At 41.1% G+C, this 20,813-nt stretch overlaps 1 protein-coding gene across 2 annotated transcripts; it reads right to left on the bottom strand.

Annotated features, from left to right (window-relative positions):
* Positions 1-410: 410 nt before the first annotated feature.
* On the bottom strand, positions 411-20,225 carry slc35f4 (solute carrier family 35 member F4). 2 transcript variants are annotated; one of them, XM_087779683.1, is made up of 7 exons: positions 19,917-20,225; positions 4,992-5,292; positions 3,798-4,017; positions 3,580-3,705; positions 3,311-3,503; positions 3,008-3,097; positions 411-850 (listed from the first exon to the last, which is right to left on the bottom strand). In XM_087779683.1, exons 1-7 carry the CDS (start codon positions 20,131-20,133, stop codon positions 609-611), a joined length of 1,389 nt encoding a protein of 462 aa, XP_087635809.1. In that variant the 5' UTR covers positions 20,134-20,225; the 3' UTR covers positions 411-608. The 2 variants fall into 2 exon arrangements, with proteins under 2 accessions (XP_087635809.1, XP_087635810.1); XM_087779684.1 differs by lacking the exon at positions 19,917-20,225 and adding an exon at positions 10,277-10,419.
* Between the last annotated feature and the right edge of the window lie 588 nt (positions 20,226-20,813).

The following is a 20,813-nucleotide window of genomic DNA, read 5'->3' as shown; positions in this document are numbered from 1 at the left end:
AAAGCTAGGACATGATTAGCCAAAAAAAGGAGGGAAAAGCAGCACGTATAAATTGCAAACAAACAAGTTGGCAATGAAGTCTAGGAAGATAGCTGGTCATTGAGAGTAGCTAAAATGAGCTAAGAAAAACAGAAGCAAACAACCAGTGGGTGAGGATGGGTAAGTCATAATTGGTTAAAAAAGTAAATAAGAAAACGATCAAGAAAAATGGGGCAAAAGTCACCAGCAAACATGTTAGCTGTTGAGGCTTCAACTGACGCTACAGTCGCCGTGGCAACGCGTCACGACTCAGCAACTACGCATCAACAACTTGAGACTCTGGAGAGTTTTATGTGCGACGACGGAAAATAAATGATTTTTTTTTTTAAGTCTTTTATTGTAAAACCTCGCACAGGTCAAGCATTCTCGTCTACATTACTGATCAATACTTCTGTCGTGTTGAAATAAATATCTTGAATACACTCGCGGGCCCGTCGGCATTTATATTCACAGAATACAGTCAGGTCAGAGGTCAAGTCGCGGCCACCGTCACCTCCAGTTTGGAGCGCGTGCAGAAGAAAGTAAATATCACTCTCTTGACGAAAGTCGGGGAAGACCCTCCTGCGCCGTCACGCCAGCGGGATGGAGACGGCGCCGTTGGCCCGGCTGCGGGCCCGGGCGTGGGCGCCGGAGTCGGTCAGCTCCTCGCCGTGGTCCTCCGACTTCTTGTCGGCGATGGCGGCCAGGAAGCGCAGCGTGACGGCGTCCCACTCCTCGGGCAGCAGCAGCAGCAGGAAGCCCAGGCAGATGACGCAGGTGGCGGCGAGACGCACGGCGCTGAAGATGACCTCGTGCTTCAGCACATCCACGGCTGCCACACACACACACACACACACCAGCAGATTCATTAGAGAAAGTACGATAAACCGCCGGTGATCCACTTGATCCTCTTTATTCCGAGCGCGGACCCTCAAACCCCGCCGACCTTCCTGAAGCGTCTGCAGGCATTTAGTGTCGCCACGGCAACCTGATCCCCTCAACAGAGTAGTCGAGGCGCTGATGAGAGACTTTCAGGACTGCTGAGTCATCTGTTGTCCCCGCAGTTGTAAGTGCTGACCAGTGTGAGTGTGTGAGGGTGTGTGAAAGTGTGTGAGAATGTTTGAGAGTGTGTGATGGTCGTGTGTGTGTGTGTGAGAGTGCGTGTTTGTGTGTGAGTGAGAGTGTGTGTGAGGGCATGTGTGTGTTTGAGAGAGTGTGTTTTTGTGCGTGAGTGAGCGACTGTGTGTGCATGTGGGTGTGGGTGTGGGTGAGTGTATGTGCACATTTGTGTGTGTTAGCGTACATTTGTGTATGTGTGTGATAGTGTGTTTCAGAGTTTGTGTGTAGACATTTGTGGTGAGTGTGTGTGTGTGAGTGAGAGAGTGTGTGTTTGTGTGTTACTGAGAGTGTGTGAGCGTGTGTGAGAGTGTGTGTTTGTGCATGAGTGAGCGACTGTGTGTGTGCATGTGGGTGTGTTTGAGTGTATGTGCACATTTATGTGTGTGAGCGTACATTTGTGTATTTGTGTGTGATAGTGTGTGTTTCAGAGTTTGTGTGTGTACATTTCTGTGTGTTTGTGTATGTGTGTGAGTGAGAGAGTGTGTGTATGTAGATTTGTGTGTTTGAGCGCGTGTGTGATAGTGTGTTTCAGAGTTTGTGTGTAGACATTTGTTGGTGAGTGTGTGTGTGAGTGAGTGAGAGAGTGTGTGTATGTACATTTGTGTGTGCGTGTGGTTGTGTGCGTGTGTGTGTGCACATTTGTTTAGTGTTAGTGTACATTTACTGTATGTGTGTGTAAGTGTAAATAGTTGTTTATGTATATGGATGTTAGTGCACATTTGTGTTAATTGTATCTGTGTGTGTGTGTGTGTGAAAGTGTAAATGTGTGAGTGTGTGTGTGTGTTTGTTTTTGCATAAGTGTGTGTATGTGTGTGCGTACATTAGTGTTTGAGTGTGTCTGTAAATTAGTGAGTGTCTTTTTCTGTTTGTGTGCATATTTGTGTGCAGGTGTGTAGTGAGTGTGTATATTAATGTTAGTGAGTGTGAGTATGTGTGAGGGTGTGTGAGAGTGTGTGATGGGCGTGTGTGTGTGAGAGAGTGTGTGTTTGTGTGTTACTGAGAGTGTGTGAGCGTGTGTGAGAGTGTGTGTTTGTGCATGAGTGAGCGACTGTGTGTGTGCATGTGGGTGTGTTTGAGTGTATGTACACATTTATGTGTGTGAGCGTACATTTGTGTATTTGTGTGTGATAGTGTGTGTTTCAGAGTTTGTGTGTGTACATTTCTGTGTGTTTGTGTATGTGTGTGAGTGAGAGAGTGTGTGTATGTAGATTTGTGTGTTTGAGCGCGTGTGTGATAGTGTGTTTCAGAGTTTGTGTGTAGACATTTGTTGGTGAGTGTGTGTGTGAGTGAGTGAGAGAGTGTGTGTATGTACATTTGTGTGTGCGTGTGTGTGTGCACATTTGTTTAGTGTTAGTGTACATTTACTGTATGTGTGTGTAAGTGTAAATAGTTGTTTATGTATATGGATGTTAGTGCACATTTGTGTTAATTGTATCTGTGTGTGTGTGTGTGTGTGTGAAAGTGTAAATGTGTGAGTGTGTGTGTGTGTTTGTTTTTGCATAAGTGTGTGTATGTGTGTGCGTACATTAGTGTTTGAGTGTGTCTGTAAATTAGTGAGTGTCTTTTTCTGTTTGTGTGCATATTTGTGTGCAGGTGTGTAGTGAGTGTGTATATTAATGTTAGTGAGTGTGAGTATGTGTGTGTTAATGTATGCATGTATCTGTGCACATGCATGTATGTGTGTGTGCGTGCATGAGTGTGAGGGAGTGTTTGTGCGTGTGTTGGAGTGTATGTTTGTTTGTGTGTGTTTGTATACGTACAGTATGTCCACTTGTGAGTGCATGCATGTGTGTGTGTATCTCTCTAGCTACACTAACATTTGTATTTCACATATTTCTAAAAAGAATCTTCGAATCTCTGTCATCCTCACCAGCGTTCCCTGGCACACTGAGCAGCGTTCCGATGGAGATGAGGATGGGATACGTGAGCACGACTCCAACGTGCACCAGGATGTTGAACACTGGAGCCAAAGAGGAAAAAAAATATTAAGAGAGAGAAAATTCTACGACATCGAACATGTATCGTTTGTAGAAAATTGGCAGAATCAGAGATTTATTTCATTGTTTATTAAGTAAGAAAATGAGTCTAAAAGTGACTTTTTTAGAGTAAAAAGTATTTGTTTTCCACGTCAGTGGACGTTGGTTCCTGTAAATATATCGAACGGACCACTCACCGAGCCACAGTCCGGCCAGTCCGCACAGGTAGCCCCACGGCAGTGAGGACAGCGAGCCCAGGTGCTCCACGTTGGTGAAGTAGAGGACGAGCGGAACCTGAGAGATGAAGATGAGGTTGAAGAAGCCCATGGTGGACAGGAAGTGGGCCACCTCTCCCAGGCTGGCGCTGCCCAGGAACATCTTGAACAGAACCTGCGTGACAACACCATGTTAGGATGTTGTTCAGAGGGTCCTGATCGAAGGGCGGGGGTGGGGGGGGGGGGGCTACCTTGTACAGGGCGGACGTGGAGGCGGACCCAACGGCCAGGGCCACGCCCACGATGGAGTCGCCGTGGAAACCGTCGGCGTACGCCATCATGACGATACCGGTGATGGCCATGATGGCTGCGACGATCTGAGGATAAAGAGAGGTTTTTTAAAAACTGAAGCGGTCCACAAGGTTTTAAAAAACTGAAGCGGTCCACGAGGACGACGCGCGGCGCTGACCCGGACACCCATGAAGCGGTCCTTGAGGACGATCCAGGACAGCAGGAAGACGAAGGCCTTGTGGCAGCAGTAGAGCGCCGACACGTCAGTGGCCGTCAGCTTCTTCAGGGCCAGCAGGTAAAGGTAGTTGGTCAGCGTCCACAGGATGGAGAAGGGCGCCGTCCTCTTGACGAACAGCTTCAGCGTCATCCCGTCCTCCCAGAAGAGACGGCTGCACTCTCTGCAGGTCACGTGATCAACGGCTCATCTTAGAAGCTTTGTTTTATTAATCAATGAACTACTACACAATAACAAGCATCGAGCTACTTAAGAGTACTTTGAACTTCCTGTTGCACATAAAGAGCAGCTGCTCAGGATGTAAAAGAAGTTTAACCTGGTCATAAGTTTGAGCGACTCATGTCTGTTTTGGAATTCATTCACAGATTCACTCAGATGAGTCACGTGAAGCATTCAAGTAATTTAATGAGTCAGAACCATTTCCTTTACAGATGAGATTCACAGTGAGTCACTTGGACTTTCAGATGTTTTCGCTCTCAATATTTAAAATTATATATATTTTATTAAATGTTAGTGTCTGTTGACCAGCAAGTGATTTATTTATTTATTTTAAAATCTTCAGTATGATTTTGTGTACATTTTTACATCTGTTTTTACATTTTATTTTTTTTCCCCAAACACAAATAAGTTATAAATTATATTTTTTCATACCTTCATTAAGAGGTTAAAATGTTTTATTATTATTTTTCGTTATGTATTTCCTGATTTTTTTTAATTTCTGTTTTTGCCTTCTATTATTTAACATTTATTATTTTGGTATTTATTTTAAATATTTTTTTTGTTTGTTTTGCATGTTATATTAAAACAATGCAAAGATTAAATAACCATTCATTCCTTTCATTCTTTGTTGTCTCAGTAGAAAAAATAAATAAATAAAACAATAAAAATTCCATGAAGATTTAATCATACATAATTCTAATACTAATAAATAACAATTAAATTATCTCAATACACATACATGCAGTAGTAGTGCAGAAATATGACAACGCGGATATACAAAGTATCCTTGAAACCTTGAGTTCTTTTCTTGCTTTTTTAAAATGGTATACTTTCTTCGACCATTTAATGGTTGTCTCAGTCTTGAATCCTAAGGTAGCTCTTGCACTCATTCAGCAAACAGACCCGCAGAACCTTCACCTGAACTTCTGGATGGGCGTCTGCTTCTCTCTGGTGATCACGACGTGCCCGGAGTAGTAGATCGGGAAGAAGAGGATGTTCCAGTTGCTGCTGAACCAGGAGATGAAGAACGGGCAGGAGAAGGACTGGAAGGTCAGCTTGACCACCTGAGTGGTGCCGACCCAAGAGGAGGAGACGCACAGGACCATCAGCAGGCCGCCCAGAACCTTCAGAGCCGCGCTGGTGCACGTGTTGTAAGAGCGGGTCTCGGTGCTGCTCTCGCTGCCGGGACTCTCAGCTTGAGCGTCCGACTCATCGTCGCCTGGATGTGAAGAGAAACCAGGTTTAATCATTCATTTCATCTTTCCTTCACCAGTCTTCCTTCAGTGGCTCAATTAAACCAACAACTTTATATCAAAGTTAAAAGGCTATGAATTCAAAAGTATTAAAATTAGAAACATTATTTTTAATTGTTGGAATAATCAAACTACATGTGTAAATAATTGATTTTTTAAATTCAAATTATTCCAAAAAAACGAATCAAGTTTTTAATATGGGAATTATTTAATTAAATCTTCTTTTTTTTTAAATCAGTTAGTTAGCATGTTAGCTACTTTAATTTGAATAAGTGCTATAACCCCATAGAACATATTGAGGGTGAAAAAATACTTAATCAACAATAATAATAATCTTTACAATAATAATAATAAATAATCAACAACATCTGGAATGTATCAAAAAGTAATTAAGTAAGTCATCAAATATCAAAAATATTTTGAAAAAAAAAAGTTTTAAAAAAGATATAAAAACAAAAATAATTAACAATTTACCCGACAACAATAATAAATAATTTAAAAAAGTTATCAACATTAAATAAAGTCTAACTGACAGAAATGTTTAAAAACCTTACTATAAAAAACGATACTATACAATAAAAAAAAAACAGCAGTCAATTGTTTAAGTTTAAATTTGTTAAGTTTTTAATATTTAAAAAAACAAACAGTTACTGCCAGAAGGAAATCTAACATTGTTAGCTCTGTTGTTAGCATCTGCGTTAGCATGTTTGTTAGCATGTTTATTAGTATTGTTGCTATAACTATTGAAAATGTACTTGTTATATGTAAGGTACACACTAATGTTCAATTTTTTTCCCTCTTTAGAAGACATAAAAGAAAGAAAATAACATGATAACTAGCCAGTGTTTCACCATTAGCAGCTGGATGTGTTAGCATGATGAAGGCACTGTTAGCTGGTCCTAAAGAAAGCTGTTTAGAAGAATGGAGCGAATGGAGGATCAGTGATGAAGGATGTGCTGAGTCAGCATGACTTCCATTTAAGACTCGTGCTGCTCTGCGGGAATTCAGCCGTCAACCCTTTATTAAAGTCAGGCGTGAGTCTCTCAGATCGCTGACCGGGTTAAACTGAAATGACTCGTCAAATACAGGAAGTGATGTCATGGTTTCGACCTGAGTGTGTATGACCATCCTCATGGGTTTTTAAACCTGCGACTGTGAAATGCACGTCCGTCTCCTGCAGCAGGTTTGTGTTTCACAGCGTTGACAGAAAAGCTTTTAGTGTTGGAGCGAGAACCACTACTGGCTGATCAGGTACCAAGATGCAGTGATATCATAACTTCCTTCACACCAGGAGCTTCAGCCATATCTTTATATATACTTTTATACTATTGTACTGTAGTGTAAACTCATGTCATGAAGATACATATTGTCACTGTTGTGTAGACTGTACTGTAGTGTAAACTCATGTCATGAAGATACATATTGTCACTGTTGTGTAGACTGTACTGTTGTGTAAACTCATGTCATAAAAATACATATTGCCACCATAGTGTAGACTACACTGTTGTGTAAACTCATGCCATAAAGATACATATTGTCAATTTTGTGTAGCCTGTATTGCTAGGTAGTCTTATGTCATATTGACTCATGCTATCCCTGTCATGAAGACTATACTTTACTGTTCTTTTGTATCTACCAAACTGTTCTGATGAATGTACTGTTGTGTAGACAGTACTACGGCATATGTTGTACAGTTGTGAAGAGTGTATTGTTGTGTTAACTGTATCACATAGACTCAAGTTGTCACTGTTGTAAAGAAGGTATGGTTGTGTAAATTGTACTGTTGTGTAGACTGTACTGTTGTGTAAATTGTACTGTTGTAAAGACTGTAATGTTCTGATAAATGTACTGTTGTGTAGACTGTTCTGTTGTGTGAATTGTTCGGTTGTAAAGACTGTACTGTTCTGATGAACGTACCGTTATATTGACTGTACTGTTCTAAAGAATAGGCTGTTGTGTAACTTCATTTAACTCATCTTATAACCGTTGTGTTGACTGTACTGTTGTGTTGACTGTACTGTTGTGTGGACTGAACTATTATGTAGATTGTACTGTTGTGTAGACAGTACTGTTGTTTAGACTAACTTCATATAACTCATGTTGTAACCATTTTTTAGACTGTACTGTTGTGTAGACTGTACTTTTATGTGGATTGTACTGTTGTGTAGTCTGTACTGTTGTGAAGAGTGTACTGTTGTGTAGACTGTACTTTTATGTGGATTGTACTGTTGTGTAGTCTGTACTGTTGTGAAGAGTGTACTGTTTTGTTAGACTGTACTTTTATGTGGATTGTACTGTTGTGAAGAGTGTACTGTTGTGTAGACTAACTTCACAACGCTCATGTTTGCAGTTTTGTGTAGACTAAAGTTGTAACTGTTGTGTAGACACATGTTGGCAATTTTGTCTTTTCTTCACTGTTGTGTTGTCATTGGACTAGAGAACTACAGAAGTCAGACCCGTTAAAAAAAAAGAACGGTATGACTGGACCAACCTCTGACACTCAACATACCTTTTTCCCGCTAAAACCAAGTCAGAACGGTGACACAACTGTGATTGATACTACCCAACAGTGAATACGTGAAGTATTTGTGGGTCGCAAACTTCCCCCCTCCCTCCTCAGGCCGATGATCCTGGACTGAGCTGGTCCACTGAGGTGCTGAAAGTGAAGCCATTTCATCGGCGGCCTCGTATAATTCCTGCTGTCAACCGAGGCTGGTGACGCAGGCTGCAGCTGACGCTCACATTTCAATCCATCCTGTGTTTTATCAGCGTTCACTGACGCTGCACGACCGTGACACTGATGTACGAGCCGCGGACGGAATTCGATACTCGCTGTCGGTCACAGAAGTGGTCGAAAGCTCGAGGTTGGAAGATGTAGGTTTGGTGATACGACGGGAGATGACGCTCAAATGCTTCAGCCAACTTCTGCAGGGACGACTAAACCTTCCCTGAACTCTGGCAGCAGAAATATTCGTTTCCTCCCACATGATTCTGTGGAAGCACTTTTACATACTGGAGCTGGTGAGCTGAGCAGAACAAAAGACTCGCTGAAAAAAAAATGACTTCAATCAGGAGTTTTTTTTAATCCTCTCAGGGACTCATGTTAACGAGTCATCGATAGTAAATCTTTCTCTGTACTTCACAATAAAAGTCAGGATTTATCATGTTCTCGCAATCTGAAGATTGTGCTGCTATTTTCATGGCGAAGTTAAACCTGGTTAATACTAAGAGAGACTCACATCCGAGTGATTCACTGGTGGTGGTTCCGGTGGTCAAACTTACTGCTCAGCAAACCCGGTCACACAAACAGTCACAATCTATTATGTAGATCTGGGTCACTGACCAAACAAATGTAATATTTACCAAACTGTCTGTAACAGGAAGTTTGATTCGGATTGTAAGAAAGTCATTCATGGAAGTTTATTTTTCCTTCAAGTAGTTTTACTCTCAAAACAGTCAAAACAGTAACATGACTCCAACAGTAACATAAGTCGTCAAAACAGTAACACGAGTTAACACAACAGTAACATGAGTCAACACAACAGTAACCTAAGTCGTCCAAACAGTAACACGAGTTAACACAACAGTAACATGAGTCAACACAACAGTAACATAAGTCGTCAAAACAGTAACATGAGTTAACACAACAGTAACATGAGTCCACACAACAGTAACATAAGTCGTCCAAACAGTAACACGAGTTAACACAACAGTAACATAAGTCGTCAAAACAGTAACACGAGTTAACACAACAGTAACATGAGTCAACACAACAGTAACATAAGTCGTCAAAACAGTAACATGAGTCAACACAACAGTAACATGAGTCGTCAAAACAGTAACATGAGTTAACACAACAGTAACATGAGTCCACACAACAGTAACATAAGTCGTCAAAACAGTAACATGAGTCAACACAACAGTAACATGAGTCGTCAAAACAGTAACACGAGTTAACACAACAGTAACATAAGTCGTCAAAACAGTAACACAAGTTAACACAACAGTAACATGAGTCAACACAACAGTAACATAAGTCGTCAAAACAGTAACATGAGTTAACACAACAGTAACATGAGTTAACAACAGTAACATGAGTCCACACAACAGTAACATAAGTCGTCAAAACAGTAACATGAGTTAACACAACAGTAACATGAGTTAACAACAGTAACATGAGTCCACACAACAGTAACATAAGTCGTCAAAACAGTAACATGAGTTAACACAACAGTAACATGAGTCGTCAAAACAGTAACATGAGTTAACACAACAGTAACATGAGTCCACACAACAGTAACATAAGTCGTCAAAACAGTAACATGAGTCCACACAACAGTAACATAAGTCGTCAAAACAGTAACACGAGTTAACACAACAGTAACATAAGTCGTCAAAACAGTAACACGAGTTAACACAACAGTAACATAAGTTGTCAAAACAGTAACATAAGTCCACACAACAGTAACATGAGTCGTCAAAACAGTAACATGAGTCAACACAACAGTAACATGAGTCTTCAAAAAGTAGCACAGTTTGACACAACAGTACCACATCAGCACAAGACTAACGTGATTTGACATGACAGTAACGTGAGTCGACACAACGCTAACAAGAGCCCCCTGGTGGTCATTTACAGCACAATACATGCGAGACTTCCACGATGAAATGAGCAAGATTTATAACTTCAAGTCAAAAGTTTTAAACAAAAGGAATAAATATAACTGTCGGAAAAGAAAAGAAAAAAGTTAATATGGAAATTTCTAAAGTTAGAAACATAATTTCAGACAAAATATTAATGAATCCCTTTATTATAATTTCTATTTTTAGTATTAGAACTAGCTAGAATTCTTGATTTGAGTTAAATCGTGTCCGTCTGAGCGACGACTTAAGTCGCTCAAAAAACGCCGACACACACAGATATTTGACCTCTAGTCCAGGACTGGTTACCTTGAGAGGTCGGGCAGGTCAGCACTTGAGTGCTGTAGGAGCCGAGAGGAGCCACTCGGGCCGAGTGCTTCTTCATCCTCCGGCGAGGCCTCAGACGGGTCCAGGGAACTTCTCTTGGACTGGAGTGTGTTCAGGGTTGCGTGGTCAGCGGCTCCGCCCCCTCAGTGTCCAGCATCCCGACCCCTTCCTCGCGGCGCCACTTCCTGTCCGGCCCCCCAGAGAAGACCCCCCGGGGTGGATGCGGAGCTATCCGGTGCTGAGGCGGTCTCCCGGGGAGACTGAGCTTCAAGTGCGAGCGTCCCGATGCAATCACTCTTCTCTCACTCCCTCGCTCCTCTCCTCCTCTTCCGTCGCTCCACAAATCAGCAGCTTTGTTTGCGAGGTAACCAGGCAGCCGGTTGATTATGCTGCGTTAGCTTCTCCTCCTCCTCGTCCTCCTCCTCCTTTCTCCTACCTGAGCAGTCGCTCCTCCATCTCTCACTTCCTGTCCAGGCTCCTGCAGCACAAGTCATCGTCTCCACAGACTCCGCGGCTCCCACAGAGTTTTCAGTCTTTAGCAGCAGGACCTGATCTCCTCCTCCACACGCACCTCAGCCACGTACAGCGCCCACGCTCACTCCAAAGATTTACCTGCAGCTACACAACTGCACTTCCTGAGCTTCTAGCAGAGTCACGTTCACGTTGGATCGCACTGCGGAACCCAGAACCGAGCGGTGATTTGATAAATGGTAAAGCTTGTTGGTTTAGCAAGTTAATGTTTCTTCAATTCTTTTTTTTACACTCATTCTTTTTAAGTTCTGGGATTTTTTTTCCTCCACATATAAATCCGAAAAATCTCATCTTCATTTTTCAAAGTAATTTTTGTTTCAGTTTGTTTCATTTTTTTCTTCGTCCTCATGTAAAGTTTTTTGTAACATCCAAGGATGAAGTTTTCTTATTTTTTTAATTGTGTAGTTATTTGTCTTCACTTTAAAATGTTTTTTCTTCCACACATTTTTTTTTTACAAATTCCCCAAAATTAACAAGTTAAAGTCATTTTTCAATTGTAAAGTTATTTTTATTCCCCAGTTTATTTTCTTTAGATGTTTTCCTCCTCACACAACTTTTTTTTTTAAACAAAAAATAAACACTTTGCAAGTAATCCTCATTTTTTAATTTCCTTTTTCTTAACTATACAAACACACAACTTTTTTTTGTATATATGTATGTTCAAGTATTTCCTCTTCACACAACTTTTGTTGCAAAAAAACTTATTGTAGTAGCTGGTGTAAAGTTCTTCTTTCTTTCCAGTTTCCATTCTCTATATATTTTTTCCTCACATAATGTTTTGTAAAAAAAAAAAAAGTTATCCTTATTTTTTAATTCTGGGGACTTTTTTTTCTTTTCAATTTATTTTCTTAAGATACATTAAAATGGATTTTTTAGCTTTCTGGGACTTTCTAATATCCGTGCTTTTCTTTTAAAGGCTGTTTAAAAGAATATATGTTAACTATATCGATTTGTAAAGAGCATGGACGATATTTATGGGTCACATGACCAAACATTTATCTGTGGTTTGAAAGCTTCGGCCTGCATCAGTATCGAGCACAGAGAAGTGATATTGATCGACAGATCTTACATACATTAACTGAAAATGCACAGTCATCAAATACTGATATTAAGTTCATATACAGTCTCGTCAGGACAACTTTTGGGAAGCTGCAGATGCAACCGGCCCGAGGACCAGAGGCGGGGACTGTGGTCAGAAGTTTCCATCTCTTCTCGCCTCGGAGTCTGCACTGGCAGCATTAATGGACATTATCTTGTTACCATCGCATAAACTCATCTTTCTCGCAACTGTCCTCCTTCGTTCCTCATCCACACTCTGGCGCAGCAGCACGACATCTTCCTCGGACATCAGGAAATGAAAAGAGTTTTAAAGTTGCATTAGCGAGAGCTAATGTGTTCGGGGTCCAGGGAGACCACTTAAAAATAGACCTGCTGATGAGCCAATCGTGGGACACTAGGCGGGGGGGTGAGGTGGGTGAGGGGGTGGGTGAGGGAAAGATGCCAGTCAGCGGAGCTCGGGAGGATAACCGCCATCAGATTAGACGAAGCAATGGAGCAGACAAAATCTCGTTGGCAATCTCAAATTGGGGATTACAGATTAAAAAAATAGTCTCGAAATGCTCTTGAATTCTGTCTCGTATTCAAGTCATTGTAACAGTTGATTTTAATAATATAAGGTGTTGACCAAGTGGGATTTGGTGATGTTCAAAAGGAGGTCAATCTGCCGGGTGGTCTAATGTTAGCGGAGAGTCAAAATGGTGGATTTATCTTACGTGAAACCATGAGAAAAGCACACTAACATTTCAACAGTAACTTGAAATGTTAAGTTAATTGGAAAAAAAAAGTAGTAAATATAAAGATTCATTTTATTGACCTTGTTTGGCGTTAAAAATACGTTTTACCCCCAAAAGACTGAGGTCACGCAGGGGTGAAACCATCAGCATTGGACACATAATTTGCTTGGTCAGAAATATTTTCTCTTCTCTCCCATTTTTTACTCACACTATGGATGACGAACATCTATGAGCAGGACAACACAACAGCTCCTCTTCTGCTCCATAGCAACGTCACATCTCGCTTTTGTCATTCAGATCCACACACACTCTTCAGTGCGTCTTTTGTCTTCGTCTCTCACGAACACGAGGACAGAAGCTGCACCTGAGAGTCCACCTGCTGCCCTGCACACCGAGGGACAGAGCGAGGGCGACACCTGCTGGTCAGTAGAGAGAAGTGTCTTAAAATGATAAAGCGCTTTTCTTTGGTTATTGTTGAAATCCATTTTTTTGTTTGATTGGTCTAGTAACAGTTTACTATTTACTTAAATATCTGATAATTACTCATCTTGGATAATTAAAAAGGTTATTTGTGTACGGCGTGTTCTTTCATTTATTTTAAAGGACATTGAATCATATATAAAGTATTTACAATTCTTTTAATGAAATTTTAATATACTGTACATGTATTAAACTACCTATTTACTTATTCTATTTAGTAATACACAAGTAGTATATAAATACTGTATATTTGTGACGCATTTAAATAACAATACTTTTTTATATCATTGTTTAATTTTTGTTGTGGATCTTTGAATTGTTGCATTCACTTACTTCCTTTTTTATTGTATATACATTATAAATAAGTGAAGAGTCTTCTTAATTATGTTATTCTGATCTTTTTTCTTTCATTTTCTAACTTCATAATGTATTATTTTATTTATATAATTGATTTATTGCCATCTGTTTATTTATTTATTCATGACACAACTCTGCCCTTCAAATTGTATTTATGTATTATTAGCATTACTTTTTTTATTGTGGCTGTTTTTATTTTTTCTGAAGTGCTTTCATTTATTCTTATCACTTTTAATATTTCTAATTTTCCTGGTTGAAGTAATACATTTATTTTAATATTTAATACAATTGAGGTGCTTGATTTTATTTTATTATGTATAATTGTGACAGAGCAATAATGGGTAATTTTAAGTTCTTGTCTTCTGACAGAAATTATTGTTTAAGCATCTTATGAAGATGCTAGTAAGACTTTGTTGTTGTAGTTTTTAAGTTCCTCCAGATGATGCCGCTGTTTCACAGTACTCAACCTCACCAGCAAAAGATTGTCCTTCACACTGCCTCGGGTCTCTCTGATATTACTTTGGTATTATTAAAAAAAAAACTCCATGCAGGAAATATCCTTCACCCGTAAACTCAATTTTGAACCTGGATGCGGAGCGCGGGTCGGCGCTGATGCATCCAAGGAACACTTGGAGCCATTACATGCTGGGCGAGTTTGCCGAATCCCGGGAGAGGGGTTCGGACTAACGGCACTCCGGGAGTCATTCAGGCACAACTCATTTCCCATTCCACATTGGGTTGGATATAAATAGCCGAGAGCCAGCATGTGCAGGACGGTCCAAAGCAAGTCCATGTCGGACAAACGTGAGTCTCTTTCGAAGATGACAACACGATGAGTTGTGTATGGATGCAGAGTGAGATGTCCTGGGGGTGATGTAGCACTCCTGCATCAGCGCCTCACCCTGCACACTGTTGCCAGCACTACAGCCTGTTTATGAATTAGTTATTAGAGGGAAAAAAAAAGATACAGTGAGATTATGGTAATGGTTTTCGTGGAAATGCTGAATCGGCGCTTCCATTGTTGCAGCAGCTTCTGGCTCGGGTTTAAGGTTGTGTCTCGAACCGAGTAGTGGGTCTGGACCAGAAGCCAACGCCAAGACACCGGAGGGAGCTGTTGTCTTTACAAGCTCATCGTCTTCCCAACCATAAAACTTTTACGACTTTTCACCTCAGGAACCGCTTCTTTTAGCTTAGTTTTTTCTACAACATGTTGTACCTGTACGGCAGGGTATCTATCGAAAACGTCTGATGTTGGTACCGTTACCAGTACCTTCACTTCAATACCGGTTCCTGAACCATCTTTTTTGGATACCAATTTCATGAGATGAATCCTAAAAAAAAGGAAAAAGGCCATCACTTATAGAACAAATCTGCTTTTGGTAAATCCACGCATGTTGGTACTGAAACTTATACTGAATATTCGGTACTATGGAAGCATTTCGGCTGGTGTGACAAAAGAACCGATATCCAGCCCTATGTCTGGGTCAACCGGGATCTAACATCAACTTTGTTGAAGAAGAATAGATGACTTATGTTTAGGGCTGATTCTCTATTACACCTCATGTCAAACTCATGGACCAGGTACCTATTTTTGCCAGCCTAGTCTAGTAATGGTTTGCTCAAAGTAGAATTTGGATGGAAAGATTTTCTCTTCACTTCCATGTTCATGTATAGAACCCAACCTATAAAGATGATAGGGTTTAATATAAGCTCAGGAACCAAGGTTATCAATGTCAACAATCTTACAGTAAAAAATATATATTCAGAGTCCAAGAATAATAATGCAATCAGAGTTGTACTTACCGTTACAGAAAGTTTGGTAAATATACATTTAGTTTGGCCAGAAATTTAGACAGATTTTTGTCCGATTGAGTTTGACACCCAAGCTATATTGGAAGAGATCGGATCCAAACATGTACGATCACCGCGACAAGATTGTTACACGCTCTTTAGTCCGGGCCCAACTTCTTAACCCTTGTGTTGTCTCAGGTGAACAAGGGTTAAATGTGCTAAACCTAAGACCCGGGATCATCTTATCAATCATTCCCTAAAGATGTTGATGTAACCCACGAAGATTAAAGTGTTCAGCGTTTGCCTTTCTGAAGATCCAAAGATCGTAAATACCCAAAACTAGTCAAGGCAAAATTATTCAGGAAGTCGTTTCGAGGCCTGAAAATGAACAATGAACGTCGCTAAACTGCATTAAGTGTAAACGCAACTTCAGGATGGACCAGACTCACAATGTACAATATCCTTTCAGTACAGGTCATCTCAACTTGTGCGGCTGTTACTAAACTTTGAGAAAAGTTTCCTGGACATTCATCCCTTCCAAAAACAAGTCAGATAAACTGAACACCGTTGAAGTTCAAAAGAAAGATTTTCAGATGCAAATCTCAGCGGAGAAGACGTCCCTGAGATGCTCTCCACTTATTACCAACTCTTTATCCTAATAAACATCCTCAGGAGTTGAATCTGTATCAACACTTACTGCCACCAAAACAACAACGCCTCCTAAAATCCAAACAGATGGCAGGAGACTGGGCTCAGCATCGACTCCTAAAGACGCCGTCTGTTGTTTATAAACATCCAGTGTTTCATAAACTGATTTCTCGCCCTGAAGGAACATACATTCTCAGAGCAGAATCCTTCAGGATGACGAAATGCTCTGGGAGCAGGAAGAAAAAAAGGTATTGAGCGCGGAACACCTTTATTGACTCTGGCATGAGTGATGACTGTCAGCGGAACCTCAGCTGTGGAGACACATTTCATCATGAAAATGGAATCAAATCAGCTCAGGGGCCGAAGACTACTATTCGTCTGGGGCTCATCACGAAGTGCAGCTGCTCCCCCCGCCCTGATATGAGCAACGTCCTGAGGTGGACCTGCTGAAGATTATTATCTGCTATTACCCTCAACCGGAATCCAGATATACTGTCTGTTCGGAGTAAAAAGAAGTTTGAAGATCTTATAGCGCTGACCATGATCGTGGGTGTAGGGCCTACTTCACCGGCCTATAGAGTAGTTCGGGACTAGGGAATTCAAACATGTTAAATTTTTTCGGAGACTACAAGACCTTTTCAAGTCTCTATCAGGTCTCGCCCCGGTGAGAACGTAAGCAATTTTTTTGCCACCGAGTCGAGCGGAAGTCGCAGCGATATCTCTGCTGGTGAGATACTTAATTCAGACTGATATCGTTAAAATTGACTGGAGCTGCATCAATTGGAATTGAAAGGTAACCTGGAGCTCCCCTGACTGTGGAAGCGTCAAATACATATCTGCAACCTTGTTGGAGTCGACGTCTGAAATGTCAACATTGACAACAGGGCTTACTTAGAAACAGTCCATATAGTTGACCTAAAAGCAACACTACAGAGGATTGAAAATATTAGTTTTTGGCTCCCCCCGTTGATTAAATAGTGTAATTGCAACAGTATAGTGAAGGGTCTCCAGCCCCCGCCACTACAGTCAACACATTTTTTGTTTTGAGGCTCTTGTTGTGTTGGCTCTTGTTGGGCTTCAAATAGTACTTATAGAACTTTTTCTACTCCCATGATGGAAATAAAAGCAACCTCCACCTCAGACCAATTTACGTTATCAGTTTAGTGGTCACATGGGTAAGTAAGTAAGTAATTCATATTTGTAGAGTGCTTTTCCAGACCAGGGTCACAAAGTACTTAAACAACCAAAACAATACCCAATAAAATATATACTTTAAAGGTCAAGATAACACTGAGACAAACACAGAAAACCAAGGAAAAGCCTGAACAAATAAAAGTGTTCTTGAGATGTTTCTTGAAGGAGTCAGTAGACTCCATCACCACAAAGAGAGAGGAAGATCGTTTCAAAGCTTAGGAGCAACAGCCTGGAAGGATTTCACTCCTCTGGTCCTGAACCGTGTTCAGGAACCATCAGTAGATTCTGATCCACAGACCTCAGAGCCCGAGCTGGGGTGTAAGGCTGGATCAGATCAGTGATGTAAGGAGGAGCTTGACCATGAATAGATCTGAAAGTAAGAACCGAAATTTTTAAATTGATCCTGCAAGAAACTGGCAGCTAGTAAAGAGTTTTAAGGATAGTGGAAATGTGAGTTCTTCTACTAGAGCGGGTCAGAATTCTTGATTGAGATTTGTATTAACTGCAGGCGAGACAACTTCTTCTTCTTGTTTAGACACGAAAACAAACTGTTACAATAGTCCAGACGAGAAGACACAAACGCATGGATTACAAGCTCCAGATAATGTTGAAGTAAACGGCTGGGTGTATAAAATAATCATCCCACCCTTGTAAATAATGTATTAAAACGTATTAAATTAAAAAAGTTGGGCTCTAATCTGACTGCGAGAAGTTGAGGTGCACCATCTGAATCAAAAGTTAGGACACGAGTCAGCAACTTCAAATAAGGAACCATTTCAGTTTCCAACACTCAACGATGCTTTGTCATATTGATTCTTTTAATTAGATCAGCACGAACACGAGCGATGATTTGAGGCGCCCGGGCCAAACTCACAGTTCCAGGTGATGGATCTGTGACATGGAGTCTTCTGTGTCTCTGAGTTTTTGCTGACGCACGGACAATATCTGCGATTGTAGAAAAGAGCCGACGAGGCACTTTCTTTGTTTCATACCGTCGGCTGCAACGCGAGTCATCGACGACCATGAAGGCCGGTCGTCTCGTCTTCTTGTGGCCGAATCAGAGATTCTCGTCACGCTCACTTCCTGACGCGTGAGGAATCAAATACAAACACTCTCGACGGGAATAGTTTCCAATCAGCTCTTTGAACGATCCAATGAGACGGGATGATTACTTTTAAGGAGCGGGATCTCATTAGTCGCGTCGGACCGCGGAGACGATCACGAACCCACGCGAGGATCGGTTTCATTAATCCAGAGTCATCAGCGGCAGACATTTACGCAGCAGGAACCATTGTTTGGAAACATATCGAGCAGGAACGACACCTTTGAAACCAACAGTTGTGTGTCTTTAGTTTGTGTTTCTTCTGTGGATTTTATGAAGGTGGGCGTTTCTCTCCACTAGGGGGCATCGAAAAAAAAAAAAACCCACAGACTACCTAGTTACTGCCACAGACACTTTGTATTCAACCAAGTATGTCAGTTTAGAAAAGAAACATTTAGGCAGGTGTGAGTCGCTCAGAGAGCTGAGCAGGTTTAACCTTAAATGTTGTTTTTTTTTACTCAATACAATGACTTTATTTGTGTTGTTTGTATTTATGTGTGAATACAGTGCACCTGTGTGAAGGGGAAGGTTTGTGCTCTTGTGTATGTTTGCGAGTAATTCACAATGTTGTGTAGTTAAATGTGTATTTTTCAGATTTTTTTCATTAAAAGTGTTGGTGTGTGTCCTCACATTTCTCCGATCCTTAAAACTCTTCACTGGCTTCCAGTTTCTTTCAGGATCAACTTTAAAATTCTGGTTCTTACTTTCAGATCTATTCATGGTCAGGCTCCTCCTTACATCACTGATCTGATCCAGCCTTACACCCCAGCTCGGGCTCTGAGGTCTGTGGATCAGAATCTACTTATGGTTCCACGCACACGACTCTGGACCAGAGGAGAGAAATCTTTTCAGGCTGTTGCTCCTAAGCTTTGGAACGATCTTCCTCTCTCTTTGCGCTTGATGGAGTCTACTGACTCCTTTAAGAAACATCTTAAGAATTTTCTATTTGTTCAGGCTTTTCCTTGATTTTCTGGAACTCCTGTGTTGTTCTCAGTATTATCTTGATCTTTAAAGTATATACTTTTTTGAGTACTGTTTTGTTTGTTTAAGCGCTTTGTGACCCTGGTCTGGAAAAGCGCTATATAAATAAATATTACTTACTTACATTTTCAAAAGTGTGTGTTTTATTTGTTCGTGTATGCGTTTATACATATTATAGTGTGTTTGTGTGGCAGGAATGACACTGAAGGTTTGTGTCTTTATTCTGAATAATTGGTGACATGTGTGTGTATTTTATGTGTGTTTGTATTGTTCGATAAAGGTGTGCAAGTTTGTTTCATTGTAGTTGTGTGTTTTGCTCAGATTTTTTTCATTAAAAGTGTTGGTGTGTGTCCTTTTGAGTACATTTTCAAAAGTGTGTTTTTTTTTTGTTTGTGTATGCGTTTTGTACATATTATAGTGTGTTTGTGTGGCAGGAATGACACTGTAGGTGTGTGTCTTTATCCTGAATAATTGGTGACCTGTGTGCGCATTTTAAATGTGTGTTTTTTTATTGTTCTTTTTATGCGTTAGTCGATAAAGGTGTGTATCTTTGTTTCAGTATAGTTATGCGTTTTGCTCTTCCATACGCATGTGTGTGTAGAAGTGAGTGTGTGTACGCATGTGTGTGTGAGTCTCCTGCGCAACCTTGGATTTCACATTTGGACCCACACACACACACACACACAAAAAAAAACGTGTAACCAGAGTTGTACGCACATCATAACCACAGGTGTGTCGGACTCACGTCTGTGGCTGGAGTACCCGGGGTTGTAGCCGTAGTACCCGGTGATCCTCAGGATCCGGTCCTCGATGTCGTGGAGTCCGTTCGCGGTCACGTTGCTGTCCTTCGGCTCCACTCGGCCGAGGCTCGGTGTCGCTTTGCCCGGCAAGTGCGTGTTCTTGAGCGGCTCCAGGCGGATGCCGAACTCCTCTCCCGCGTCCGGAACCACCGCGGAGCTCATGGTGAAGGTGAGAGACCGGAAGAGACCACCGTGGATCACCCGCGCACAGACCCTCGGGAGGGCTCCAGACAGCAGCGGGACCTCGCTGACATTCCAGCAGAGAAGCTCCAGGACGCGCAGCCACGTTACTAGAGTCAGAGGAGCCGCGGCCAGCAGGGGGCGCAGCGCCACTATCACATGTCCTGCATGTCATTACAGCGGAACGTTGACGATGACGCGCCAGACGACAGTGATGTTCAATAATTCACAGCAGTTCTTAACTCAGTTGTTTCTGCGATGATGGATCATCTTTGAGTAGTTTCGTGATATAAAAGTGAGGGCCTTCATGAGTGAAAATAAATGTAAATGTTTGACTGAAAAATAACAATTTAACGAATCGATTTTTTTAAATCATTTATTAATTCAACTTTAAATATAATGTGTACTATATTTAAAGGTAATGTTCTTCAATACACATGACATGAAATTAGTCAAAGTGAAAAATCAAACTTCACTCATTTTCTTCACTCATGTCAACTAAGGGTTGGGATTATTTTCAGAGTGATGTGTTCATTTTTAAGAATTGAAAAATGTTTGTTCATTTTAATGTAGCGGCTGGAGCTCGGTAGTCTTCTCTTCATCCAAAATTACACACTTAAAAACATCCAAATACCTCCATACTGCTCGTCTGTAACGTCCTT

Source organism: Callionymus lyra, chromosome 18 (genome assembly GCF_982586985.1).
Source record: "Callionymus lyra chromosome 18, fCalLyr1.hap1.1, whole genome shotgun sequence".
Taxonomy (NCBI): domain Eukaryota; kingdom Metazoa; phylum Chordata; class Actinopteri; order Syngnathiformes; family Callionymidae; genus Callionymus; species Callionymus lyra.
This window is presented reverse-complemented; position numbering and strand designations above follow the sequence as displayed.

Excerpts from the sequence above, each read along its gene's own strand:
- slc35f4 (XM_087779683.1), bottom strand. The coding sequence starts at position 20,133 with ATGAGCTCCGCGGTGGTTCCGGACGCGGGAGAGGAGTTCGGCATCCGC. Across the intron at positions 4,018-4,991 it reads ACGCCCATCCAGAAGTTCAG|AGAGTGCAGCCGTCTCTTCT; the intron begins GTGAAGGTTCTG and ends CGTGACCTGCAG. Across the intron at positions 3,504-3,579 it reads CCACGTCCGCCCTGTACAAG|GTTCTGTTCAAGATGTTCCT; the intron begins GTAGCCCCCCCC and ends GTTGTCACGCAG.